The sequence below is a fragment of the Panicum virgatum genome, chromosome 9N (assembly GCF_016808335.1).
Source record: "Panicum virgatum strain AP13 chromosome 9N, P.virgatum_v5, whole genome shotgun sequence".
NCBI lineage: Eukaryota > Viridiplantae > Streptophyta > Magnoliopsida > Poales > Poaceae > Panicum > Panicum virgatum.
Window position 1 is genome coordinate 77,466,065 of NC_053153.1, and position 27,616 is coordinate 77,493,680.

Here is a 27,616-nt window from a genome sequence, read left to right on the forward strand (position 1 = left end):
ATGAGCAGTCCCTGCTCGCCGTTCTCTAGGTCTCCGTTTTCCAGGGGTTGTTCAGCAGCTTCTCCTTCAACGGCGGCAGTAGGCCCTTCAGGGTTCTCGGGTGGGGCTTATGGGGTCCCAAAAAGTGGTCCCCATCCCATGATGGGCGTCCCAAGTAGGACATGGGTTTTTCCAATTGCTGGGACTGGCGTTCCTCTTCTGGTCCATTCTTATATACGCAGGTCTCGGGCCTGCCTGAGGCTTTCTTGGGCAACCGCTTCACTACTGACCGCGGATGCGGCTCTTGCCTCGGCTTGAGCCACCTAGATTTGATGCATTCTTATCGTGAGCTCTGCTTGCTCGGTTCGATGGGTCTGTTCCCTCAGGATGCTGGCTTGCTCGTCAAAGAGCTGATCCAACGAGGCTAGGTAAGTAGCCACTTGGTACAGGGGGTCCTCTTCATGACGGCGCCATTCCAGGCTTCTCATATGAGCCTCCCAAACTGGGATTCTGATGGTCGGAGAAAAAATCCTCATTGGTGTAGGGGCGAGATGTCCCTCGAAAATCCGGCACAGATAACGGAGCGCCTTCCTGACGACCAAAGGATAGGCGTCTTGGTACCTAAACCCGGTGGTAGTCACTCGCCATGGCTGGATGTCGGGGTAGCAGTCACTTTTGGCGATGACTAGGATCACCCTGCAGCGGAGGGTACCATAGTGCTCGTACTCCCTGCTGTAGTACCTTGGGCGTTCCAAAACACCAAGGCTCTCCAGAGCATTGATCAAAAGGCTAGAGAAGCCGGGGGCAGCTTGGCAAATGCCCTGGGTCCATTCCTCCTCAGCCATCTGAAAACAAAGATATGGTGAATAAATTTTTAACAAATACTTGAGTACAAAGGGGATAGATGGTCCTTATTATTACAACAGAGTGGGGTACATTTTTCATGGATACACGATTATTAGGATAGAGACTCTAGCCTAGGTGTGCTACTCTCCTATCATGGGGACTCTTCCTCGATCTAGATAGGGCGCTTCTTTGGTGGAAGACACTGCTCCAACACCTCATCTTCGGTCTGAGTACCCTTATCCTAATGGGTTTCTTCGGGTTCTTCTTCTAACCATCCACCTGCTCCTCTGCGAGCCTCGTGGTTCTGCCAATGGGTTTGGAGAGTGGCTAGGGAATTCTCGGCTCGTATGGCTCTTATCCGTTGTTCCTCCATCTCTTAGATTGCTTTTTCCCCTGCGGATTTGGTATTTCAGTTGTGCCGCTTGTTCGCGGTAGAGTTGGTCCAAGCCGGTGAGATAGATGTATAGGTGGGAGACCGTATCCTCTAGTTCTTCTTCTTCCCTTCCAAGTCCTCTCATCCGGGCAATCCATGAGCGTCCTCTTCCTTCAGTAGGCGGGAAAAATCCCATAGGAGTCCGCTAAAGATGATGTTTGTAAACCACACGCAGACGTCGTAGGGCTTTTCGGGCGGCCTTTCGGTAGGTGTCTGGGAAGCAAAAGCTAGTGGTGGAGATGAACCAGGGTTCCACGTCAGGATAGCGGGTGCTCTTTCCCACAAAGATCATTACGTCACACCGACGGGTGCCCCTGGAGTTGTACTCCCGGTAGATGTACTCTGGTGTGTCCACAACTCCGATGCGTTCCAGGCTGAGTAGCAATAACTTAGGGAAGCCAGGCTCTGCGAAGCAGATTCCATTACTCCATCCGTTATCAGCCATCTGGAACAGGGCAAGAGTCAGGTTAGTGTGTGTGGAAAAAAAGGTTAAACAAGGAAAGTCCTAATGTGGAAAGGCTTGAAAAAGGGTCTCAATCCTTGGGGTCGCGTCCTACGGCCAACCTACGGCTCTGATACCACCTGAAGCGTCCCCTCATAAGAGGTGACTCAAATGTGATACAAATATCAGTCCCAGGAGGCTGATAACACATTTATTACATCGGATGGTACATCACCGTACAACTCTGCGCGGTAATGGGCAATGAAGCGCCACTATCGCGAGGATAACAACTAAAACCCAAATAACGATATTAACTACGAAGAGGTCATCAGAGTCTTGCGCCATACGAAACTTTCTGCGGGTGACCCTATCCATAGACAAGGTTGGGTGTAGAACAGAACCCCTACTCAACGTCCTCGGGAATAAAGTCTGGGTCTTCCTCTGTAAAAATGAAGCAGGGGTGAGTAGAAACGTACTCAGCAAGTCCAACCACACCCACGGAGGGGGTATAAATATAGTTCATGCACAATATAAATTAAGGATAAGGCTAGGGTTTAATTTGCGGAAAGATAATTTTAACACATGCAAGGGTTTATTTTGAAATAGGCTTTTCTTAAAACAATTCTTTTCTAACTGGTGGGGTTGATCCACACAGGATTCAAGATTTTAAAAGTTGCTACCGGACTCCTCATTCGCCGTAGCACATGGCACAGCTGTCGGACATTTTTTCAAAACAACACACGTCATCCCAACCATCCCCAGAAGAAACGCTAGTTATGTGACCAAACCATAACCCACTCAATACCGTGAGCATGGCTATTCGAATAGTTTTTAACTCTGCAGAGGTATGCAACTTTACCTACAAGTGGGGTACCACATCACGATCACCTTAGTGTCGGTGTAGATCCCAACAAAGCCATTGCCCACCTTAGCTAGACCTTACTAGCCACCACGGGATCCACCAAGGGGTCATTGACCCATCACCGAGGTTTAACCGGGGCATAAGTCACACAGAGCTTATCCCTTTTTCTTGATCACCCGTTGCTCTCAGCTCTTTTGATTACTATCAGACTAACTAGTGGGGTTTATGCTAAGCAATTGCCACACACAACGGTCGAGTGGTTTGCACGATAGTCGAGTGGGGTTTAAGAAAGGACTTGATTAGAATTTTGGAACAGGTTCGGGCTACTATGGAGATTAGGCAAGGACCTACTCATAAATATTTTATATAGTGGAGGGGCTTATTCATTAAAAGAAATAAGAGAGGGGCTTCTTTGAAATTATTTTTGGGGTGGCAAGGGCTTGATTGGAATTTTAGAAAATATCCGGGCTACTCTAAAAATGGGTAGGGATCTATCTGGAATTATTTTTATATGGTGCAGGGGTTATTTCCTAAATAGGGAAATAGGGAGGGTTTATTTGGAAAAAGAACATAAGAGGGGGAGGGTTCTTAAAGGAATAGAAGGAAGGGCAGGGGGCTCTGCGCAAAAATGCCTTCTTCCTCCTCTCTCCCGTGACCCAAAACAGGGGAGGATGAGGGGGGCGCCTGGCCGGCGGCCCACGGGCCACGGCGGCGGGGGAGTAGGGGAAAAGCGCGAGGGGGCCCAGGGGAGTCGATTCCCCTACTTACTTCGGGCGGAGGCGGTCTATGGAGGTGGCGCGACGGCGGCGGGCGGCGGCAGGCAGAGAAGCTCGGGGCGGTGGCGCTGTGGGCAAGGGGAGGCGGCTAGCGCTGGCGAGGGTGGTCGTGGTGGTGGTGAGCAGTGCAGGGGCCTATTTATAGGCCGGGACGAGGTGGGAGGAGGGTGGCGCGGTGGTGGTGGCCGGCGAGCTTGAGGGCGAGCTTTAATGATGACGGGGCCGATGGTGGTGCTGAGGCGATGACGTACAGGGGTGGTCGGTGGCGCGTAGTGGGGAGGGCGATGACCGGGGAGGTGCGGCGGGCAGGGAAGGACGCGCAAGCGTGGCAAGTGGAGGGGGCGGCGGCCAATGGCGGGACGACATGCGGCGGCCGTGCGAGCTCTGCTGCAGCTGCTCGGGAGCGCGCGTGTGACGAGGCGGCAAGGGGGTACGGCGCACGGCGAGACAGGACGAGCGAGCAGGGAGAGGCCGCAATTGGGGGGGGAGCGAGCAGAGAGGACGGCCGGCGTGGTGGTGGCGGTGTGCGGCGAGGGCAGCTCGCCGGGGCGGGCACGGGCGACGAGGCAAGCAGGAAGGACGGTGGCATGTAGCGGCAAGTGGCCGGTGGGGGCGGCGCAAGTGGGTTGGGCAGCGTATAGGGACGGCCGGCGTCAAGCTCTGCTCGGCGTCGTGCTGCGTGTGCTCGGCAGGGAGAGAAGAAGGGAGAAGGAGAAAGGTAAGGAGGGAGAAAAGAAAAGGAAAAAGAAAAGGGAAAATGGAAAAGGAAAAAGGAAAAAAAATAAAGAGAAGGAAAGAGAGAGGGCTGTCGGCGGGATTCGCAGTGGCGGCCGATGCACGCGCACGGCGGCTTCAGTCAGAAGTGACGTGCACGCAGAACGAGGAAAGGGGAACACAAGGACGCGGATTGAATTCGGGTGTCGGAACGGCGGATCATCGGAAAAAGATTTCGGGGAATCAGGAGCTCGGACAGAAAAGAATTTGGAATGATTTGAGCTCAGCGACGAAAAAGATTTTGGAAAATAATATTTTTTGCGGGTGATTTATTTGGGCGTATTTTCGGGATGTCACATAGGGCCACCGCCGTTGGCCGCCCGATCCCCGCCCGCAGGCCGGTCCCCGCGGACCTCATTGGCCATTGCTTCAACTGCCTCTCCTACGACCACGTCGCCGCGGGGTGCCCTAACCCCTCGCGTTGTCTGCGCTGCGAGGAGACTGGCCACTCCGCCAAGAACTGCAAGAGGTCGCGGCGGGGGCCGCCTCCTGCTCGTGGCCTCGGTCGGCCGTTCGCCGCCCCGGCCTGGTTGCGGATGCGGCTTTGGCTCGGCAGCATCTTCAGGCCACCCATTCGGTTGCTTCATCCTCAACGACCTCGCTGGTGTCTGGCTCAATTGCTCGTACCTACTCTGGCCCTCCTTCGATTTGTGCGGCCTCGCCAAGGTCCGAGCCACGCCGTTCGGAGATCCATTTTCCGGCAGAAGCTGCTTCTCCTTCTCCGGCCACGGTCGCGGAGCTCGACCCGCCTAACCCTCCGCCTGCCGGTCATCCTTCTAGGCGGCCGGCGATGAGGATGTGCGTACTCCCCCGCTCTGACGAGCTTCAGGCCGATGAGGATTCATTGGCGGAGCACGCACTGGTCGCTTTGGTGGTCGGCACGCGCCCTAATTGTTCTGTTCGACGGGCTAGATGTTTCATCATCGACAACTACAACATTTCCGGGAATGATTTCTCCATTCACCGTTACCAACCTGAGGACTTCCTGTTGATCTTCCGCGACAACGCAACTCTTGAGTCGATCTTGCATGCCTCACCCCTACCCCCTTCAGGAACTGGTCTGATTCTCCGATTTAAGAGATGGCAACGCTTCTCTACTGCTGAGGCCGACTCCATGTACTTCTGGGTGCTGGTCGAGTTGCGTGGCCTTCCTTCCCATGCATGGTCTGCAGCCACGGCGTGGGAGGTTCTGGGTGACTTCTGTGCTTGCCCGGAGCCCACACCGGCAACGATGGCTCATGCTGACCTCCGGCGGTTCCATGCGGTTACTTGGTGGGCTGACCCTGATCTCATCCCTAACGTCGCGTTCTTGCACATTCATGAGAGGCGTGATCACAATGCCGGCACTGAGCTATTCCTGCGCCCTGATGAGATCATCTACCATCAGTTGCCCTTGTTGAAATACAGGATCGAGATTGAAATTTTGGTGATTCAGGACTGGAATCTCAACTCCGATGACTCCGATAACCTGTACTGGCCAGATCACCTCGGCACTGACTCTAATTCTGATGAGGATGAGTATCCGGGGTTCCGTGATTGCTCCAGGCCCTCACCTTGGCCCAGGAAGATGGTGTTCCGTCAACTCGACGGTGGAGGTGATTCTGGTCCGTCGAGCGATGGTGGAGGTGATTCTGGTCTGTCGAGCGATGGTGGAGGTGCCGGCGATTCCGGTGAGCCAGTCGATACTGCTCGGCAAATGGGTGCCAAAGACTTCCAAACCCGGTCGTCACTCCGTTTTGGTGACTTCTCCGGCGACCTGGGCGGTGCCGGTGAGCATGCCATGCCGCTCCGCTTCATGCCTCGTACACGTTCTCCTAGGAGCACTATTGCGCATGCACCTCGGAGGGATAGGGCTGATCCTCTAGCCCACTCTCCTAGGCTAGTAGCTTCGCTGCCCGAGTCGCCCGTGCTAGCTTTTGACCCCATGACGTGCGACGTCCTCCTGCTCGGACAACCGTTGGGCGTGGCATCTCGTCCGCGACAATCGCTACAGGACATCTCTTTGATCCAGGTTGAAGATTTGCTCCTGCACCGATATCCCGCTTTGCCAGTGGAGGCAATCGATGACCCCATGATGTGGGAAGCGGGTCTACCCTCCGGGTCATGTACTATTCCTGGGCCAACCATGATGGAGGACGCTGCTGGGCCGGGTTGCATCCTTGGCCTTGATGGTCCTGCTCTGGTCGATGGTCCTGCATTGGTGGAAGGTCGTGATGAGGCAATTCTTGAGTCGGTGAAAGGAATCGGGTGCTCGTAGCCTAAGAGGGGGAGGGGGTGAATTAGACAAACTAAAATCCTCAACCACAAGCTCAACTAAGATCATGCTATCTAGATGTGCAACTAGTGTGAAAACTTTCATCCCAAAAGAGTTATGCAACCTATAGCCAATCCTATCAAGATTCTACTCTAGAAAGTAAAGGCAAACAAGGATTGCAATAAGTAAATGCGGAAGCTAAAAGAGGGATGAAAGAATGCAAACTCTTGTGACACGAGGATTTATCCCGTGGTTCGGTTAGCCACAAAGGCACACCTACATCCATGTTGTTGAAGCACTCACAAAGAGTATTGCTTCTCGGTCATCAAGTCTCTTCCGTGAACACAATCACGGTCACCTTGGCCCCGGGTTCCACTAAGGAGTTTCTCCACCAAGGAAGGGGGTCTCCACGTCCCCCGCACAAAGCTTGTCGACGCCGCTCCACACCAAGCTGGAGAGTTGTTGACGTGCCGGCGAGTCACCAAGACTCCAAGGATGGCCGGCTCACCGAGATCTTCTTGTTGGCTCACTCAAGAACCAGCCACAAGGTACAACACCTTGCTACTACACTCACTCATGAGCTATCCTAGCACTCTCACTTATAAGGATGTGCTAAACCTAAAGGATTTGATCACTTTGCTCTTTGGTTGGCTTGGAGATGTTCTTAGATGTGTGTGTGTCTTCTCTGAACTCCAGCAAACTTCAAATGACTTGGGGAACCCATATATATAGCCCTCCAAACGAAGTAGCCGTTTAAGAGCCGTTGATCACTTTCTGCGTAGGGCGTCGGATAATCCGACTAGGTATGTTCGGATAATCCAATCCCACTATGGTTCCCCCCGTAGCCGTTGCAGTTTAAACCCTTGCTGACATCATTCATCCGACGTGTTTATCCGACCCATGCCTGATCAATGCATCGGATCATCCGGAGCTGTGCCAAATTTGAATTCCATCGTAACGGCCACTGATCATTGCCACTAACGATTACTCCGACGCTCAGACTCAACCATGTCGGATCATCCGATCCCACAGCATGATTTCCAACCGAGAAAACAGCCTCTCTGCAGAATCACCCGAACATTAGTCCGACGTCCATTTTCTTAAGGGTCGGATAATCCGATCCCACTATGGTTTCTCGGCCCCTAGAAACATGCTCTCTGGTACATCATCCGAGCATTAATCGGACATGTGTTTTCAAGGCGTTGGATAATCCGGCTGCTTTGATGTGTTTATCCAACCTGAGCATTTCGGATTATCCGAACCCACTGAGAATTTCCTGTTTCCTTGCTTCACTTGTCCAACTTGTCGCAGCGGTCATTTGGACACTCCAAATATATTCTTTCAATGCGACTTGATATCTCTACGGCGGGTTGGACACTTCATCTCGACGGTGCATTGGACGTCTCGTCTCAACGGTGCATTGGATGTCTCGTCTCAGTGGCGCATTGGACGTCTCGGATATGGTTTGGAAATCATCCAAGGGACCTAAAGAATCCTACAAATGTGATCTTGCAAACTTGTTAGTCCCATTGATTGCATTGTCATACGATCACCAAAATCACTCGAAATGGCTTAAATGGAGCCTTGTTCGTTACAGTCGGTATGGTTTGACAATGATTCCTCATTGGTCGTTAGTTCCACCCCAACCAGTCACCGCAATGTCACCACTACTCGTGGCACTTTTGCTACGTTACCACTACACCTTCCTGCCGATATTTGCACCCCCATCAGGGAGGCGGTTGCTGATTATGCTACAAATGTGTGCAGGGTCGCCTCTCCCCCAGTGGTCGCCGACCCGACAAAAAAGGTTCGGGCACGCCCCCAGCCCGAGGTGATGAGCATCAGACGCAGCGAACGCCTAGAGAAAAAGTCCCATCTTGCGCTACGAAACCGGCGTTGCAAGCACAGAACGTGCTCATGAGGCGGCTCGGTTTAACAACGGAAACTGCTCCACCAGATGCTACTTCATTCCAGCATTTTGTGGATACATTCTCCAGCACCCTATCCAAATCCCAATGTGAGGCACTAGATGTCCTACTCCCAAACGTGTCGTCCTTTGTTACTGAGGTCGATCCGGAGACACTGCTTGCTTGAGTGTCCTCCAAGTCTGTTGTGGTCGTCAACAATTGTTTCCCATGTTAGCAGATAACATTCTCATTTGGAATGTACATGGTCTTAATTCGAGGGCCCGTAGGTCGGTCGTTAAATTACTTGTTGCTCAGGAACGCTTCACACTCGTTGCTCTCCAAGAAACTAAGCTCGACATGTGTACTGATGCGCTAGTCATGGAGACGCTGGGGGTTGGTTTTGACTATTTCTTTGTCCCGGCCACACATACCTGCGGTGGAATGCTTCTTGCTTGGCATAGGGACTACCGGTCGGCTACAAACCCAGCTCTCCACGACTTCTCCCTGACGGCTCTACTTCATTGCAAAAATGCTGATGAGCAGTGGTGGTTCACTTGTGTATACGGTCCCCAAGGGGACGCTGAGAAAACACAATTCTTGGACCACCTCCGGCACACCAGGAGGGGATGTGCTGGCCCCTGGCTCTTGTGTGGGGATTTCAATCTCATCTACAAGGCGGAAGATAAAAACAATACGATTTTGAATCATCTCTTGATGGGTCGCTTCCGCAGATTCCTTGATGACGTTGAAGTACACGAGTTGCATCTTTATGGTCGCCGCTTCACGTGGAGCAATGGGAGAGACAACCCAACCCTTGAGCGACTTGATCGGGTTTTCGCCTCTGACGAATGGCTGCTCTCTCTCCCAAACCATACTCTCACCGCTTTGGCTTTTGAATGTTTCGATCATGCACCACTACGCCTATCCACGGTCGCTGTGACACACACTTTCAAGCGCTTTCATTTTGAAAGCAACTGCCCAAATTTGACGGAATTCTGCAGAAAATCAGTGAGGCTTGGGTCTATCCTTGGACGAATGCTGATATTTTCACGGTGCTTGATTTCAAGCTCCGCAACACTGCAAAAGCCCTGCAACGTTGGAGTGCGAAGCAGGTCGGCTGCGTGCGGCTTCAGCTCGCCATTGCCAAAGAGTCCCGAAGCCTTGCTGTACACGAGCTGCAGCTTAGAGGAAAGGCAAAGGCAAGCTGCATAGGTTTGGCATCTTTAATGCGCACCATCATCCCCCAACGCTCCCGAATCACTAATATCGCTAAGGGTGTAACGAACATAGCACCATTTATGCCATTTCGAGTGATTTTAGTGATCGTATGACAACACAATCAATGGGACTAACAAATTTATTAAGTGAATCTTTTTAGGTCCCAAAAATGTATTAAAAAGGGTTAGCAAAGCAAAACATGAAGAAAGAACTCAAAGAAATGCTGAATTGGACGAGTTATGCAAAAATCAGTAGCACCGGTCCTTCCTATGACCCTGCACCGGACCTTCCGACAAGCATCGGTTTAACCGACGCTCAAAACTTATTTAAATGAGATGGACTTTAGCAGAATCTTGTAGAGAATTTCACAAGCTTTCCAAATAGTACAAAATCATCGAAATCGGAGTTCCGAGTAAAAAATTATGGTCAAAATACGGAGAAACTGATTTCTGTGTGGCACCGGTTGAACCGATGCCTATCACCGGTTATTCCGATGCTCAAAATTTGGTCAACTGAGATGGACTTTAGCAGAATCTTGTAGAGAATATCACAAGCTTTCCAAAGAGTACAAGATCATCCAAATAGGAGTTCGGAGTAAAAAGTTATGGCCAAAATACGAAGCACCTTGAAGCTGATTTCTATAACCACTGGAAATTCCGATGCTACAAAAAAGGTATCGGTGCAATGCCCGTACTATTGTCCAGAGAGCATGTTTTTGACCCCAGAAAGTTCCTTTAGCACCGGAAGTTCCGATGCTACCACCGGATATTCCGATGGTACCATTTTTCAGCAGTAGAACTCGTCAGAAAGGCCCAACGGCTAGTTCAAGCTATAAGTGACCGGAAGAACCGATGCCTTTGCACCGGAAGTTCCGATGCCTACGCAAAAATGTGCCCAACGGCTCTAAATGGCTAGTTCAAGTTGGAGACCTATATATATATGTGTTCCCCCGGCCATTTGAAGCTTGCTGGAGTTGTTGGACATCCCACTCACACCCAAGAACACCTCCAAGCCATCCAAGAGCATAAAAATCAAATTCTTAGTCCTTAGCACAAGCTTTGTTAGTGTTAGTGTTAGGTTAGCTCTTGAGTGAGTGATCAAACAAGGTTTAGATCCTTGTACTGTGGTTCTAGAGTGAACCATCCTTGTATCTTGGTGCGCCGGCCATCCTTGGAGCTTTGGTGGCTCGCCGGCAAGTCAACGACCCTCTAGTTTGGTGTGGAGCGGCATCGACGACATTGTGCGGGGGACGGAGACCCCTCCTTCGTGGGCAATCTCCCTTAGTGAAGATCGGGATCAAGGTGACCGTGATTGTGTTCACGAAAGAGATTTGATTGCCGGGAAGCGATACTCTTCGTGAGTGCTTCAACAACGTGGACGTAGGGGCGCCTTTGTGGCAATCCGAACCACGGGATAAATCCTCGTGTCGAGAGTTCGCTTCCTCTCATCTCTCTCATTAAGCTTCCGCATTTCATATTGCAACTTGTGTGACTTTACTTTCTTGGTGTAGCATATTGCTAGAATTGGTTATAGGTTGCAAAACTCTTTTGGGATGAGGGTTTCACACTAAGGTGAACCGTAGTTGCACATCTAGATAGCTTGAATTAGTTTAAGTTTTGTGCAAACTAGTTGGAGCCATAGGTTTAGGTTTTAATAGTGGCTAATTCACCCCCTCCCCCTCTTAGTCTAGAGCACGCGATCGCTTTGAGAGAGTGATGCCGACACCAAATACTTTCACCTGCAAGCTTGCCATAGAAAGCGTAAAAGTCACATCGACAAAATATTTGCTGGGGACAGCGTACTGATTCAGGAAGCTGAAAAGGCCAACGCTTTCCATGCTCACTTTGATGATCTGCTGGGCACTTCCACTGCACGAGGACTACATCTGGATTTAGAAGAGCTGGGGTTGCCAAAGATTGACCTACAAGGAATTGATTTCTGTTTCAGTGAAGAGGAGATCTGGTCGGCCATTCAAGAAATCCATCCGGAGAAAGCCCCTGGCCCCGACGGCTTCACAGGTGCTTTTTTTCGCGCTGCCTGGCCAATCATCAAGGATGATATCTTCAGAGCTTTTCAGGCTTTATAGTCGTTAGATGGACGTAGCTTATACTTGGTTAACCAGGCCTATATGATTCTGCTCTGGAAAAAGGATGATGCAGCTCGGTTGGGGGATTTCAGACCCATTAGTTTGATCCATAGCTTTGCTAAGCTGTTCACTAAAGTCCTGGCCAGACGACTTGCACCCCACATGAATACTTTGGTTCGCGCCAATCAAAGTGCTTTCATCTCCGGTCGCCTCATCCATGAGAATTTCAAAGCTGTGCAGCTCACGGCCAAACTGCTACAATGGAAAAAGATCCCGAGTGCGCTCTACAAAATTGATATAGCCAAGGCTTTTGACTCTCTTGACTGGTCCTTTTTGCTGGAAGTGCTAAAACACATGGGTTTCTCAAGACGGTGGCTAAACTGGATATCCTTAATCCTATCAACAGCGAGCACAAAAATCATTCTGAACGGCTCCCCGGGTTGTCGCATTCGGCATGCACGCGGCCGTCGTCAAGGTGACCCTCTTTCGCCGCTGCTTTTCGTCATTGCCATGGAAGCTCTGAATGCCCTTGTCAGACATGCCGAAGCGAAAGGAGTCCTACAGACTTTAGGAGATAATGCCATCCAAGAAAGAATTTTCTTATATGCCGATGATGTCATCCTTTTTACCTCCCCCAATCAACAAAATCTGGTCGCAACTCAGTGCATTCTAGACATTTTTGCGCATGCTTCTGGCCTCAGCATCAACCAAAACAAGTGTGCTATCACCCCGATTTGCTGCACATTCGAAGAGACGACAGTGCTAATGAAGTTCCTTCATGATCAGCTACAACCCTTCCCGATCAGATACTTGGGTATTCCTTTATCGGTCAGGAAATTAAGGAAATCTGAATTGCAGCCCTTGGTAGACAAGATCGTGACAGGACTCCCTCCTTGGAAAGCAAACTTGCTAACAAAAGCAGGAAGGACAGTGTTAGTCAAAGCTAAGCTGTCTGCCATCCCATTTCATACTGCTTTGGCGATCTCCCTTTATCCATGGGTCGTTCAATGCATTGACAAACGCAGACAGGCATTCTTATGGAAAGGTGCAGATTCGGTGTCTGGAGGACACTGCCTCCTGGCATGGCCGAAAGTTTGTAGGCCGGCTGATTTAGGTGGCCTTGGTCTGCCTGATCTAACTATCCAGGGTTGAGCACTTCGGATGAGATGGCTTTGGCTAAAGCGTACTGACCCAAACCGGCCTTGGTCCCGTTTGCCGGAGAACTCAGAAACTGTTGTGGATGCAATGTTCAATGCTTCCTTATCAGTCGTTGTGGGTGATGGCCTCAATTCTTTCTTCTGGACTGATAAGTGGATTCAGGGGCGTTCGGTCAGTGACTTAGCTCCTGCCTTACTGAACGTCGTTCGCCCTCGCACGCATAAGATGAGAAAAGTTGTGGATGGTCTCCACAACAACTCCTGGGCTAAAGACATCAAGGGTGCACTAACAGTTCAGGTGATCCTTGATTATCTACTACTTTGGGACACCATCCGGCTCTGGCAGCAGCAACGCAGCTCAAATACACCTGACACTTTCAGTTGGAAATGGACCGCCGATGGTCAGTTCACTACTGCTTCGGCATACAGAGCATTCTTTATTGGCCAACATGCAATCCCAGGAGCCAGGCAACTAACGAAATCTCGGGCTCCAGGTCGCTGCAAATTCTTTATGTGGCTTGCAATTCACGATCGTTGCTGGACCAATGAAAGGAGGAAGAGGCACAACCTGCAGGATGGTGACAGTTGCACATTCTGCGACCAGCAATCCGAGTCAATTAACCACCTGCTGGTTGGATGCGTCTTCGCAAGAGAAGTTTGGTACATGGTGCTTAGGAAAGGAAACCTGCAAAGGCTCACGCCAACCCCGTCTGCTTCAGATTTCGTTCTTTGGTGGCTACAATCGCGCAAGCAACTACGAAAACAGATGAGGAAGCCTTTCGACTCTCTGGTTATTCTGGTGACTTGGATACTCTGGAAAGAGCGCAATCAACGTATCTTCCAAAAGGTCGCACTCCCAATAACTGACCTGATCAACTTGATTAGCGACGAGATGAGCGTTTGGGGACATGCTGGGATAGCGGACTTTCTCATCCTCTACCCCAATTCAAGTCAAGAGAACATCTCAACTAGAGGATTAAACGACACGAGTCGTGCATTGAATCCTATGTAATCTTTCTTAGATTATTTCTGCTCGTGGCCTTTACAAGGTCACTTCTTGTAACAAACTCCTTATTCTCCTTTTAATGAAAAATGTGCTCAGTCACGGTCGCTAAAAAAGGGTTCGGATGGTCAGCACCTCTGGGGGAGTTTTGACTTGCCAATCGACATGCTTTTGCCACTGCAACTGATGACTCGGGATACTAAGTTGGTATCTGCATTGGCTAGCGGTTGGCTCAATTCAGGCTTCTACACTCTTTTCTTTGGCATAACAGATATGCCGAGTCTTATTACCTATAATGGCCCCAAGATTAGTAGCGTATATATATTGGCCTAATCCCTACTGCAAAGCATGGACATATAATAGGGCTACTTATAGGGGGGGCGATTTCAGAAAACAAGTGAAGAAATCGGCGAGCACAAACATACCGGAGACGTGGAGCCGCCGCAACAAGAGGTCATGCTGTTGTGTATGTGTGTGTTGGGCAATCGGTATACTTGGGTCTTGAGCTGGTACTGGACCTAAGGAATTTCTACCGAGGCAAAGGGGGCCGGAGCCCAGTTTCACCTCTACTAGGCTCTGCCCCTGGATTCTTGACCATAAGGGGTCTATTTGTTGCGAGTGACAAATTTTAAGCTTCCGATCTTGACAAGGAGGTCATGACAAGGTTGACTCTGGACCGCTGTGTCGCCTGCACGGCTGCACCTCGCAAGCCGCGCGGCCGGGCTGCCACCAACCAGAGCGGCCGCGGCGGGTAGGCACGCCGCGCCGCGCCGCGCCGAGCGCTCCGTGTCAGCGGCCGCTTCTCCGCCTGTGGCCAAAAGCTTCGTTTCTATACTCCAGCATCGGACCCGCGGCACGTGGTGTGGGGCGGTGCAACTCCACGACGAAGATAGGACGACTGCATCGGCAATTCAGCGTTGCCACCAGGTGATCGCGTTCGGTATCAGCAGGGCCGGCTTGTCCAGTCTGATGAAGCATTATATAGGTCAGCCCCCATTCCTAGCTTCCAGTGCATAGTTTCAGTCTAGACTGTCCGTAGCATCAGCTTCGAGTCGTTGCCTGAATAGATTGAACTTAGTGATACAGACGAAGAGGGATCAGACTTGTCCTCTTGCTTTCAGTATTTGCCTTGGCCGACAGGTTTAGCGCCAGCCTGCCCAGCTATGAGGCGACAGTTTCAGTCCTGCCAAGGCGATATGGGCATATGGCTCGGTGTTGTCACCCAGGCTAGCTCTCGCAGAGCAAACGAACGAACTGGATTCTGGCCGGCCGGTGTTTGGAACCGTTTCCGAGCACGAGCACAAGAATCAGTTTAACACATCACAGGTCGCAGTGTCGCACACAGCTTGGTGAAATGGAGATCGATTATGAATGTACAGGTTACACCGGCATATATTTTTTGAGTTTTGACTGATCACTCGAGAAGATGCCACTAGGCGGAGAAGAAGCCGTCGACGGCGGCCAGGCCGAGCCCGCTCTTGGGCTCCAGCTCCCTGAGCTGCACGGCGACGTTGACCCGCACCCCGGACGCGGCGGCGGAGGCGGACTCCACCCACGAGCTCCACACCTTGGCCACGGCGCCGAAGTTCCTCCTGTCGCCGCCGTCCCCGGCCTCCTCGCCGGCGCCGGGGGCTCCTCGCTTCACCCTCTTGTCGAACTCCTCCGCCACCAGCAACGCGATGTCCGCCATGGCACCAGGAGGCTGGAACTTCAAAAAAATTCCTCTTTTACTGCTGTCTGCTGATGATGATCTCACTCTGCTGCTGCTCTTGTTTGCCGCTTGCTCTGCTCTGGATGGTGGTGGGCGGGCGGGGATTTTATAGCCCGGCGTCGGTGCGGTGGTGGGCGATCATTGCTTTGAGCTCCGTCCGGATAAGCATGGCGCGTTTATTTTTCGTCCTTTTTCAGTCCTGCGGTTTGCGCCGCGATCTGATTGATGATGGTGGGGCCTGGGGCGCCGCTGGTTTTGTTTTTGCGACGCCCATTTGTTTTTACTACGGGGGGGACAAGACCGCGCCGTCCGTCCGACGCCCATTTGTTTTTGCAACCCGCGGCCGTGTCTCTTTCTGTGGTCTCCCCATTTCGATTCGTGGCCGGTGCGGCGGCGGCAGCGACGTGGCCTGCGGGGCGCCGCCTGCCGCTGCGTGCTGCACGTTCTCTAGGCTGTAGCACCATTCCCATTTCCGTTTAAAATTGTCACTCTTTTTTACGTAGCAACTTTGACCATCCGTTTTTTTTCGTAAAAACTTTTATAGATACTTAAAAGTATATAGCACTAAAAATGTATCATTCATAATAAATTTATTAGTACATAAATTTTAAATATTCATAAATATTTTGTAGGAAAAAACGGATGGTCAAATTTGCTACAGTAAAAGGGTGCGGCAAGTAAATGGGTTTTTTTCTCTTTTTTTATTGACGCGTCTGTCTCGGCGTACCATTTTATTAGTACCCTGGCATATTTGCAAGCAGGGGCTATAATTCTCCAATATCAAGTAGCCTTGTTAGTGTTTATCGTGAACAAATGTAGCGTTTGTTTTTTGAAAAAAAAAAGAGTAGCGTTAGGTCTACGAGAACGGGAAGATAGACTGTGAAGGTAAAACAGTCACATGTACCGTGTTGGCGTGTGTCAGCATCACGGCGGTATCTTTCTCGACGGGCGGCACAGGCTCGTCCCCGCGGTGCAGATGAGCGCCGCTCTTGTCCTGTGTTTGGCTCCTGGTCTCTCTTTCTACGAGTAGACACACGGTTCCTGGAATCCGAGGGCGGTGCTGGGAGCCTGGGACACCTCACTTGGGCGCCGCCGGTTAAGGCAAGCACTGAGCACGCCAGGTCGCCAGCAGCCCAGCAGAGCACGGTCACGCCATGCCTTGGGCTTCGGTCACAAGAGTACTAGTAGTATTTTGTAGGACTCGATTGAGATTTTCTTTCATAAGCACGGGTTAAATAGATACGTCTTGTATGATGGATCCAGACCTTAGCTGACTCATCATCTTATCATTTCTCTTAGACAGCTGGGCTACGAGCTACATCATTGAGATTATTCCAAACCATCACTAAAGCACAAAAAACCATGCAAACTACACACCATCGGCAGCGAAGGACCAACTTCTCGAGTTAACCATCCACAGAAACAAAGCTGAATTGCAGAGGATAGAGACGAGTCAGGAATTCAGGGTTTGATGCCTGATGCCATAAAAGATGCTATCGTTTTCCTGCAAAGTGAAACGCGCGCGCCGCGAAGCCAGAAACCCATGTGTGCCGCGTCGCCATCCGTCTCCGGTATTAGTCCACGGCAGCGGGTCCCCGTTTCGCTAAACAAACCAGAAGCTTCCCAAGTTTGTTCAAAAGCAGGCTTTGCTCACTCCAGCAGCGTGACCTGACACCTGATCCTCTAGACGTGAACGCCAGAGCAAGATCAACACACTTGGGAGGAACAAACAAACCTGCACGGATTCATTAATCTTCAACGTATCCCGTACAAAGGTCGCTGTGGCGCAATTCTTTTCGTAATCACAAAAGGAAGCCGAGGAAACAAAGCTGATGGGCAGAGCCTCACAACAAAACAGTTTACAAACCTGTTACTCTATGCAACCCCCACCCCCGCGGCACCCCAAGAAAAAAACAGCAACATGTCTTCCGGGGGTTCACAATGTATGCCAATTAAGCGTTGACAGCATCAGATTATACATTTCTACAACACGAGACGTGCAAACTCCTGGAGCTCTTCGGTGCATTGTAGAGGCTTCAGAGGTCTCCTTCACCCAGATTCCACACCGGTATGAACAGCAGCCATGTTTAAACGCTGCAGATCAAAAGAAAGGTCCCAGAGAGCCTACGGAAACGATGGCACGGATCCTTCTGTCATGAATCACTGCACAGAATTTCTGTGAAGATAGAAACTGCCTCCTGTACGTACGACGACTTGCGGTCATCAGGGACCGGAGCATTCAACATCGTCTGGAAACATTCCATGTGTTGATTCATTGCCACGCCTGGGGCCTTCATGAAAAGCTCACATAGCTCATCTGCCATCTTCGAGTAGCATGCCCTGCCATTCTCAACACTGTCAGCAAGCCCAGCATGAAAATATTCTAAAACAAAACCTAAAACGGTCACAACACACTGTGGGTGAACTCAAAGTAGAGTTAACCAGACAAACTTTGAGTAGTTAATATAATGAAAACGGTTTTCCTCAGGTACCTTGAGATTGCATAAGGTAATATAGAATTCAGTTGCGACAAAGGGACCAATTCCACTAAAACATGAATAAAAGCAAACCTATCAAGCAGAGATTGGTTCTTAATCTCTTAAGTGCTGGATCTATTGTACATTGAAGAATCAAATGTTACCTTGATTCAACAGGTAGTTTGCTTCCCCATACTAGTAATGAATCATTTAATCGGCCAAAGAAATTTTTGCATGATTCGTTTTTCCTCGAAAGTGGATCCTGAAAGATAAAGTAATGCTGCTTTCATTTACATATATTCAATTTCTTAAAAAAAATACATATATTCAATAAAATGTTATAGTAGCTGAAGAAAGAGTTCATACTGAATCATCCATTGCACTTTCTTCTTGCATTGAGTTCTTCAGAATGTAGAAATCAATGTATATCCCAGCACCAAGGTCCCAATCAGCAATTTCAGACTTATGATTCTCCAAGGCACTTGTGATCTCCCAGATCTCCTGATGGTTTGCTGAACCAAATACCAAGAAATAAAGCGATTGCATACTAATATCACAGCATCAAGAATGACATGATTATTGAGAAAAAAAAACAGAAGGGAAATGAAAAGGACACCTCCACCAAGCATATAAACAAATAGATGATGAAGAGAAAAAAGAATAGTAGACTTATGCACAGGAAATACAATGAATCAAGGTATTCACTAAAATATTTGGCCCGTGCACTGTAGGGAATACTTACATGACAGAAACATAGTATGAGCAACAGAGGTCATGAAAATAGTATGAGCTTTCTTCCAATTGCCACACCGAATAAAATTCTCTAGTGCACCCTGCTGATCTCCATAGTATTCATGATAAAGAGCCTGTATATAAAGCTTATTAGCAATGTTTCATGTGTAATGTTTCTCTCTTTTAAACCCACTGGCATCCCAAAAATATTTGCAATATTTTTAAGGGCCACATACTCAGCAAATATGAGCATTACATAATTTGTGATAAGCCCAAAAAAACACTCACCAGAGCTTCATACATCCATTCTTCTGGTATACCCAGTTCCACAATGTATTGCCTTTCAGCATCATCTTTACTCCACAACTCACAATACTGTGATAGAACTTCCCTGATTAACTTCTCATGGATGTATGGGGCATCATCGAGATATGGCATGTGTAGAATGACATAGATAGCCCAATGGCACTTCCCAAGACAAAGTAACTGATAAACATAACTCAAATCCAGCAAGTGAAGATCATTTGAATTGAAAGCACCAATAGCTTCCAAAATTGAACGCTGATGCCATATCATATGATAGTCCAAGGGATCATATGAAGATGAGAATGCACTGAACATAGTTTTTAGCAGCCTAAACTTCTCATCTTGACTGGCATGAAGAAGCATTAGGTAAAAAGAGATGTCAAAACGGTCGCCTGGGGACCAATTAAGTGCTTCATCAAGTGGTCCTTCATCTATATATACAGGAACAGGATAGGGAACTTTGCCCTTACTCAGGAGATGATCATAGAAACAAATTATAACATCAAGTGATGTATCAGGTTGTAATTGATACCACATGATCAAACCAAGGTACCTTTTCCAGTCAATTGATGAATCTAGGAAAGCAGCCTGTATGTTACCAGCAAGCAACTCATATACTTTTAACCTGTCTTCCTCTATATAATTAAAATCTAGACCATTCATTTTCCATAGATCCAGTTGGTGAGAAAGGTCAGATCGATTTGACATTGATCCACCTGCCTGACTTAGCAAGATTGCCAACCGTACATCACCCCTTGAGGCAGCAACTTCTGTGGCCGAGTCCAATTGTCGACCAGTCAAAAGAAGAAGAATATGTTCCAAGTACCTGGCATCACTTAAGGAACCGACCTCGCCTTGCACCCGATGGCAAACACTGTCCTGCAACCAATTGCTAAAGTCTGCTCTCCTTACCAAAGGGAGTGCATCAAGATCTATGTTGACAGAACCTTCTTTCTTGTCTAAAACCATGCCTTCCTGATCATCATCTCCAATGGGCTCCAACTGGTTTACATTTGCTTTTTCTGAGAACAAGACCCTAATTAATTCCCAGACTGTAACTTGATGCATTAACAGCACCCGTGATGACATAGATAAATCACTGACTTCAAGCTGCCTTTCAATGATGTCAATATATGACCTGCAGATGTCTGGCAAAACTAAACGATTTGCCACAACTTTCTGAAGCTTTAATCTGAACGAGTCAGACTCCGTCTCCAGAAATTCATGATCGAGACTCTTATGGAGGTCCATCGGATCAGAAAAAACTAGCTCTGCTAGGTCCTCCTTAATCTTGTTCTTATCATCACGCACAACTTTGTCGCTTGCAACTTTCTCTATGTGAATAACAGAAGATAGGCCAGTTCCAGGACTATTTACCAGACTACCTGAATGAACAAGCATACCATTTGGTCCCCAACCAACACGAAATGACCTACCCATGAATAAAGCAGCATCCACTACACAATTAGCATACATTTTTCCAGCAACAGGAGTTTCTTGCTCAGCTGGCAGCTTAAAGCCTTCAACCTTGGTCATTTTCACTGGAAATCCTTTTTTTTGCCCAGACATTAGCATGCCTTGAGTCGATGGACCAAGCTCTGAAGAATTCATACTGTACTCCAATAGTGCGTGTGGTTCTTTCCGAGAAGGCATACCAGACCTTCTGCCAGCCTTTTGAGAAGACATGTGCAAGGGTGAGACAGACCTTAACTTTGGACCTTTACCACTTGAAGTGGGTGAATCCACATTCATCCTTTCTCTGCTAAGGTACCTCTCATCAGATGGGAACCCATCCTCCATATATCCATCATCTTCCTCATTGTAAAACATAGCCATTCTCATTTCTTGCATCTTTGCAGGGTCAAGCCCAAGGTGAGCAGGCAATGAATGCGAAAGCTCAATTTCATAACCATTTGCAGGTGGGTCTCTTTCTCTTAGTTCGGCAATTGGCTGCCGAACAGCTGCCTCATCCATCACAACATCTTCTTCCTCCTCGTCCACAAGCCCAAATCTACTAAAATGATCAACCTCAAATTTCCATTTACCATTCACTGGATTGAACGAAAGAAACCTAGCACCTTGCGTTCTTGCACGACACTTTAGCACTTCAACAAGGAAACTGGGCTCTGGAAGGTCCTTTAGATTCAGCAGCAATGACACTTCCGCTGCTTTATTAAGACCATGCCCTACAGGAGGCTTACCAGTTTCATCCTCATAAACCACCACAGAATGTTTATCAAACCTGACAATATCATTCAGGTCAATCCCCCTCACATCAGTGTTTCCCAGGAACCTAACATGCCCATATCCAGTCCTCCCGATGACGAAGTTCGGAACCCTGCTGCAGTAGCCAGGATCAGCCACCTCCCTCTCAACCATATCATTGATTGACGGCCTTGTGAAGTACTCAGAGGAGCGCAGCACAGGGAACACAGTGTCAGCAGCCATGGGAGATAGTGTGGTGATAACCCAGAGTCAGCAGCAGTGAGTGAGGGATCCCTGTCGTGCTTCTGAGTACTTCATAGCTCCATGCACAACCAGCCCTGCTCCACAGAAATGGTTCAAGGTGAGATCAGAGCACATGCCAGGGTGGACTGAATGTCATCGTCAAACTTAGAAATAGAGCCAGGGTGCACATGCTAAGTAATGAGAAAAAAGTTTGACAAGGTTCCAGCTAATTTATGTACAGTAATCACTACTCTAACAACCAATGCAGAAGTGAAATATGCAATGACACGAAAAAGGGCCTAAAGCCATTGCCAATATTAGAACCAAACTCGTCAATTGGCTTACAAACCCCGTATTAGCAAGAGCACCATCCTTTTTGACACTGGCGGAACCAGCATTCAAACCTGGGGTAGTCCTGACCAAATTCTTCAACATGCAATTCGGTATAATCCAGTACACAATAAGGTATTTAAGTACAAAATATGCATATACAAACATAAATTAACTGAAACCACGGTACACATAGCACAAATATTTTTAGAAACTTGCTTACATTACAATAAATAGCTCTAATATAAGGTCTTACCGTTCTACATGCTCTCTCAAGTCCCAACAGTAGCAGTAGCAGATAACATCCAATTTACATATCAGGCAAAAAATGCAAAAACTGGATTGGGCAAAAAATGAAAAGAGAAGTGAAATTATAGCTCACCACTGAATGAGATGAGAGAGATGAAGACGGCGAACCGACCGGCGCCCTGGCCGCAGCGATTTTCGGCAGAAACCCTAGCTCCGGCCGTCCGGCGGCTGCTTGGCACTCCGAGGCGGGGCCGCGAGGGAGAGCAGGGAGCTGGGCAGCAGCGACCGGCGCGGGCGGAGGAGGTGCAGCAGGATAGCAGGTAGGGGCCGCCGAGGCGCGGAGGCCGGAGGGCGGGCGCGGGGCGGCGGCGCTTCAGCTAGCTCCTGGGAAGAGGAGGCGCGGTGGGCAGGTCGCGAACTACAACAATGAAATCCAATCGCAATGGGCCTCTCAGTCAGGTTAAGGGAGCAGATGTATTTTGGGCCATTGGTGGGCTATTTACACAAACAGAAGAGAGCAGAGAGCCTGCCATGCGCCGGAGAACCGGCGATGTGATGGACTCTGGCCATCTTGTTAGACCTGCTCGTTCAGCGAGTAAAGTGTGCGTCGGTATTGCCGGTGTACCGCTCTGAGTGCTGCTTAAAATCTGGGAGAAGCTTACAAAGGTAGTATTGGATTGTGCTATCCGTAAATGCTGGAAAATGCAAATATACTTATAAGTAACATGTTTGCTCGCTATTATTTATTAGCTAGTTCTTATACACACAACACGCAAGCCGACAATACATTCTAAATTTCTAATATTTTCTTCCCCTTCATTCATTTATTCCTGCGGAGTTCTATTTCACCATGTCACCACCAGAAGCACATCAACCGGCAACATGCCATCGAATAATGTTTTCCTTTCAGCATCAGGCCATGCATATCTTGCGATTGCAGGAACTGTCGGTTCAACGGAGACGCATTCTCAATTCAGAGGCCTGACATTGCGTGATCCATGGCGTCCACCAAGAAGTCTGTGATAAACAGCGTTTTTGTTAGGTTCATAGTTTGACGCGCAACGGAGCAGTTGAAAGGTATTTTAATGACTGGAGAACTCTTTGAACCTGCGTCGTCCTTTGAAAAGCACATTGGTGGTTTTATTCTGAAGACGTTACCATGCAGACCACCTTTTCCAACCAGTACCCCGAGATCTGGTTAGCAAGGATTATGGAGGAAAAAAACTGTCAGGGCACGTACAGATCTACAGATCAATATACGACCATGGGCATGGAGAGGGAGGGAGAATGAGCGACGGCACCTTTGAGTTTCTCAAACAGTTCGGTAGTTTCTGCCTTGGCAGGGGTCTTCTCCTTTCTGTCAGTAACGAGTTCAACGCCAAGCATGAGTCCCCTTCCTCTAACATCACCTATGACTGACACCAGCAAGACGAAAGGTAGCTAAGTAAGAAAATTTAAACTTTCAGAACAAATGGTTAGCAGAAAAGGTTGGGCCAAAGAAAGACTAGTGAACAGAAATGGAGATTGGAGATTGTACTTTCGTGCTTCTCCTGAAGTGATTTTAGACGCTCCACCAAGTGAGCTCCAACATCAGCACAATGTGCCTGGCGTTTCTCCTTGTCAAGAACCTTAAGCACAGCCAAACCACCAGCAGAACAAACTGGGTTTCCACCAAATGTATTAAATTGGATTTTTTGAGACAACACACTTGCAATCTCAGGAGTTGTTACAACAGCTCCCAATGGTAGACCATTGCCGATGCCCTGAAACAATGGAAATAGCAGAAACAATCATATTAGCATCTGAACATGTGGTATATTTTTTCCTAGGGTCTAGAGGACATGCTTGCACGTCAGAATATGAGATAACCTTTGCCATTGTTACAATGTCTGGAATGACATCTTGTGTCTGGAATCCCCAGTAATGACTTCCAGTACGACCGAAACCACTCTGGACTTCATCAGCAATACAAACACCCCCAGCCTTCCGGACAATGTCATAAGCTAACTTAAGGTATCCAGGAGCTAGTTCGACAGCACCTCCGACACCCTACAGCCATGACAAGGTATCAGCAAGATTTGCCACGTGGATAAGTTATTCTGGAGTGATATTAAAGGACACATGTTATATCATGTCTATAGTATTTTATGAATGGTCTGTTCAAAGTTTATACCTGAAATGTTTCTGCAATGAAGCCTGCAACCCTTCCTGAACTTCCATAAGTTATATGTTCTTGGACCTCCTTGGCATAAGCTGCAGCATCAGATCCAAAAGTCCCCCGGTAAGGATCAGGGTTCATGACATGATGTATTTCACCCTGCAAAAGTTTTGATGAGAAACTGATCATTAATATTAGAAAATGGATACTATTTTGCTTTGTAATCAGCGTGATTATTTGTATCTCGTTTTCAATATGACAGCAGAAGTTCATATAACTAAGATATGCTTAACCTAGATAGATGAGGCATATAATGAAATTTTTTATCAGAAAAGCATTTGAGTGAGTCAAATTGAGTAGTAAACCATCTCTAAAGTGCATTAACTGATTATGCGTTACACAAACCTGAGGAATCGGGTACTTCCATGTCTGCAAACCAGTCAATCCTATTGTTCCAGCACTTCCACCGTGATATGCATTTCTGAGTGCAATCATACTGAGGTTCCCACTATACAGCCGGGCCATCAACATTGCCAGTTCATTCGCTTCAGTCCCAGAATTGACAAAATAGACAACCTGTGGCACCCAAAACATGAAGAAGTCTTCCACTCTTAGATACAGTAATGTGCATTGTGACCAATAGCAGGGAGACAGTATTTTACCTTGAGATTGCCAGGCATTTTGGAGGTGAGTGCCTCTGCAAACTCGACAATGGCATGATGCAAGTATATGGTGGTTGTGTGCTGGAGCAACTTTGTCTGCTCCACCACAGCATTGACAATGTCCGGATGGCAATGGCCGCACGAAACTGTGACGATACCCCCAAAGCAATCGAGGTATCTCTTCCCATGCTCGTCATACAGATACTGCATCTTCCCCTCCACAATGTTGAGCTGTTAACACAGTTGAAAACGAATTCTTCAGTCACCGAGTCAACTAACTTTCAGTCTGTCACTGTCTCATCGTTTACATATAGAATAAGACTACACGGTGGTTGTTGTACTTGTACTGCCAGAGTTCTTGGCACGATCAGTTTATCCCGAAACTTACATGGTAAAGCTAGTAAACCACTATACGAAAACACAAGGAAAATCTATCCTCCTACTGAAATGGTAACGCGCCAGTGATGATACTGATTTGTGATCAGGATCAACCGATCAAGACATGTCCACCGAAGCTCCCCACTTCTTGGAACGTTAATTTCATCGCACGCGGAAAACAACAGTTTGGAGGAAGAAGAGCAGGCACCGAAACAGACACGATCAAACATGACAGAGGGAGCCTTTACCGGCTTCTGGTAGTAGTGGAAGAGCGACGGGCCGAGGAAGGCCTTCCTCTTCTCGAAGATCTCGGCGCCGCCCATCCCGGCGTACGGGCGGGGCTGGTGGTGGAACGGCGGCATCTCAGGCGGCGCCCGCGAGGTTGCCCGCTCGGGCGCCGCCTCCGACGAGACCAGGCGCCGCAGCACGTCCGCCGGGCACCGCCGGCGGCCTGCGGCGGCAGCGCCGCGGCGAAGCAGCGAGGCGGCCATGGACGGACAAGGACCACCGGGAACGGAACCTGAATTCGCCGGGCCGGGTGGTTTTTTTTTTTGAGAGGAAGAGTACTCTATTACTCTTCTGTCACAGCTGAATCGCTGGACGCCACACCCTCAATCGATTGAGGTACAGAGTCCAGGTGGCGGAAGTACCACCGGGTAGCTTACAACCCATAGCAGTAAGTTCGTGCGCTAGCTTATTACATATACGGGGACAGTACAAAAATTCACAGGACACAAACTCCAGAGCCTTTAGGATTTTTATCTCTGTGATTATACCACCCATAGATGAAAGTCTGTAGTCTTCTCCTTCAATTGCAGCCTTCACCATTGTTGCATCCGTCTCCAGACTCACCCTGGGCATCCCCAAATTGGCTGCGATCCTGAGCCCCTCTCTGCAGGCGATCAGCTCTGCGTGGAAAGCACTTTGTAGAGCTTCTTCACTGCCAACACCTGCAGCTCGAACCACCCCATATTCATCTCTAATCACAAAACCCCAGCCACCTGTACCGATTTCCTGTGAAAAAGCACCATCGACATTAATTTTCAGTGTTCCTTCAGTCGGCTTGATCCATTTTTTCACATGACTAACAGCCGCCCCATGGCTTAGTTCTGCAGACTTCTTCAAACTGTCAGCACGCGCAGCTACTGCATATGCTAAGATCCGGCCTGATCTCCTTTGTTTCTCTTCTCTCCATCTGTTCCGTTCATTCCACCAGAGCCACAGGAGTGTAACCACAGTGATTTGTTTTTCTACTGGTAGATCCATAATCTTTGTCATCATTTGTATAGGTGAGCATTCTTTTATCAATTCAAGCCGAATGCCCTCCAGATGAAGCTCGCGCCATAGTTCTTTTACCTCCTTACATTTCAACATCAAATGTGCACCGTCCTCCTCCTGCCTCCCACACATGCAGCAACGTGAATCTATTTTCATTCCCCTTCGTTTCAGTACAGCCCTCACCGCCAATGTATTATGACACATCCTCCATAGAAAATGTTTGATCTTTGGATAACAGTCAATCTTCCATAGCTTTCTCCAAAAAGGATCATCCCCTCGGCTTGTACTTGCTCCACCTGGTTTGCTTCCAGCTTGTGCCCGCAGAATTGCATCTCTATGAACCCTGTATGCCGATTTAACTGAAAACCTCCCCTTCTTGTCAAAATGCCAAGCAATCATATCTCCCATCTCTACATGGATTAGTATAGACTTGATAATTTTAACATCCTCTTCCCAAAAAGTCTGATTCAGCAGTTGGTCATCCCATTTATCAGAGACTGGGTCAATCAGATCTGCAACTTTCCTCAATAGAGTTCGGCCTTTTGGAGTGATCGGCCTGCGGGTTACTTCTCTTGGGAGCCAGGGATCCTCCCATATATCTATGCCTTGTCCATTGCCTACTCGCCATATAATACCTTCCTTCAGAACATCAACTCCCATCAAGATGCTTCGCCATGTATAGGAACACCCATCCCTTACCGAGGCCTTTAACAGTTCAGAGTTTTTATAGTACTTTGCCTTTAGAATTTTGGCACACAGCGAATCCGGATTTTGGATCAGCCTCCATCCTTGTTTGGCCAGCATTGCCATGTTAAAGGAATGGAGATCCCTGAAACCAAGTCCCCCCCTCTCCTTCGGGAGTACTAGCTTTTCCCAACTCAGCCAATGCATGCTGTTGTCTTTATCTTGGTTATTCCACCAATACTTTGCATTCAGGGTGCTGATTTGCCCACATATCTCCTTTGTGATATCGAAACAGCCCATAACAAAAACTGGGATAGCCTGCGCCACTGCCTTGATCATGATTTCCTTTCCTGCTTTTGACAGTAATTTCTCCTTCCACCCCTGTATTCTTTGCCACACTCGCTCTTTCAGGTAAGCGAATACTTCAGTTCGCGATTTGCCAACATATACCGGCATGCCCAAGTAT

The 27,616-nt window shown here is 48.6% G+C and overlaps 3 protein-coding genes across 4 annotated transcripts; all 3 read right to left on the bottom strand.

Annotated features, from left to right (window-relative positions):
- Nucleotides 1-15,083: 15,083 nt before the first annotated feature.
- On the bottom strand, nucleotides 15,084-15,630 carry LOC120693351. The gene has a single exon (XM_039976770.1). It carries the CDS (start codon nucleotides 15,425-15,427, stop codon nucleotides 15,170-15,172), a length of 258 nt encoding a protein of 85 aa, XP_039832704.1. The 5' UTR covers nucleotides 15,428-15,630; the 3' UTR covers nucleotides 15,084-15,169.
- Nucleotides 15,631-17,170: 1,540 nt separating this feature from the next.
- On the bottom strand, nucleotides 17,171-22,429 carry LOC120692738 (nuclear pore complex protein NUP96-like). Of its 2 annotated transcripts, none has more exons than XM_039976123.1 (6): nucleotides 22,124-22,429; nucleotides 18,946-21,506; nucleotides 18,668-18,791; nucleotides 18,292-18,437; nucleotides 18,090-18,187; nucleotides 17,171-17,788 (listed from the first exon to the last, which is right to left on the bottom strand). In XM_039976123.1, exons 2-6 carry the CDS (start codon nucleotides 21,409-21,411, stop codon nucleotides 17,602-17,604), a joined length of 3,021 nt encoding a protein of 1,006 aa, XP_039832057.1. In that variant the 5' UTR covers nucleotides 21,412-21,506; nucleotides 22,124-22,429; the 3' UTR covers nucleotides 17,171-17,601. The 2 variants fall into 2 exon arrangements, with proteins under 2 accessions (XP_039832057.1, XP_039832056.1); XM_039976122.1 differs by having other exon boundaries at nucleotides 18,090-18,205; nucleotides 22,124-22,420.
- Nucleotides 22,430-22,683: 254 nt separating this feature from the next.
- Nucleotides 22,684-25,776, bottom strand: LOC120692741 (alanine--glyoxylate aminotransferase 2 homolog 1, mitochondrial-like). Its single transcript, XM_039976124.1, has 9 exons — nucleotides 25,437-25,776; nucleotides 24,811-25,041; nucleotides 24,554-24,724; nucleotides 24,164-24,307; nucleotides 23,860-24,039; nucleotides 23,528-23,753; nucleotides 23,292-23,405; nucleotides 23,098-23,184; nucleotides 22,684-23,007 (listed from the first exon to the last, which is right to left on the bottom strand). Exons 1-9 carry the CDS (start codon nucleotides 25,677-25,679, stop codon nucleotides 22,964-22,966), a joined length of 1,440 nt encoding a protein of 479 aa, XP_039832058.1. The 5' UTR covers nucleotides 25,680-25,776; the 3' UTR covers nucleotides 22,684-22,963.
- Nucleotides 25,777-27,616: the final 1,840 nt, after the last annotated feature.

Excerpts from the sequence above, each read along its gene's own strand:
- LOC120692741 (XM_039976124.1), bottom strand. The coding sequence starts at position 25,679 with ATGGCCGCCTCGCTGCTTCGCCGCGGCGCTGCCGCCGCAGGCCGCCGG. Across the intron at positions 25,042-25,436 it reads TCCACTACTACCAGAAGCCG|CTCAACATTGTGGAGGGGAA; the intron begins GTAAAGGCTCCC and ends CTGTGTTAACAG. Across the intron at positions 23,406-23,527 it reads ACTTCAGGAGAAGCACGAAA|TCATAGGTGATGTTAGAGGA; the intron begins GTACAATCTCCA and ends TGCTGGTGTCAG.
- LOC120693351 (XM_039976770.1), bottom strand. The coding sequence starts at position 15,427 with ATGGCGGACATCGCGTTGCTGGTGGCGGAGGAGTTCGACAAGAGGGTG.
- LOC120692738 (XM_039976122.1), bottom strand. The coding sequence starts at position 21,411 with ATGGCTGCTGACACTGTGTTCCCTGTGCTGCGCTCCTCTGAGTACTTC. Across the intron at positions 18,438-18,667 it reads TCATACTATGTTTCTGTCAT|CAAACCATCAGGAGATCTGG; the intron begins GTAAGTATTCCC and ends TATTTGGTTCAG. Across the intron at positions 18,206-18,291 it reads AAAGTGCAATGGATGATTCA|CATTACTTTATCTTTCAGGA; the intron begins GTATGAACTCTT and ends AAATGAAAGCAG.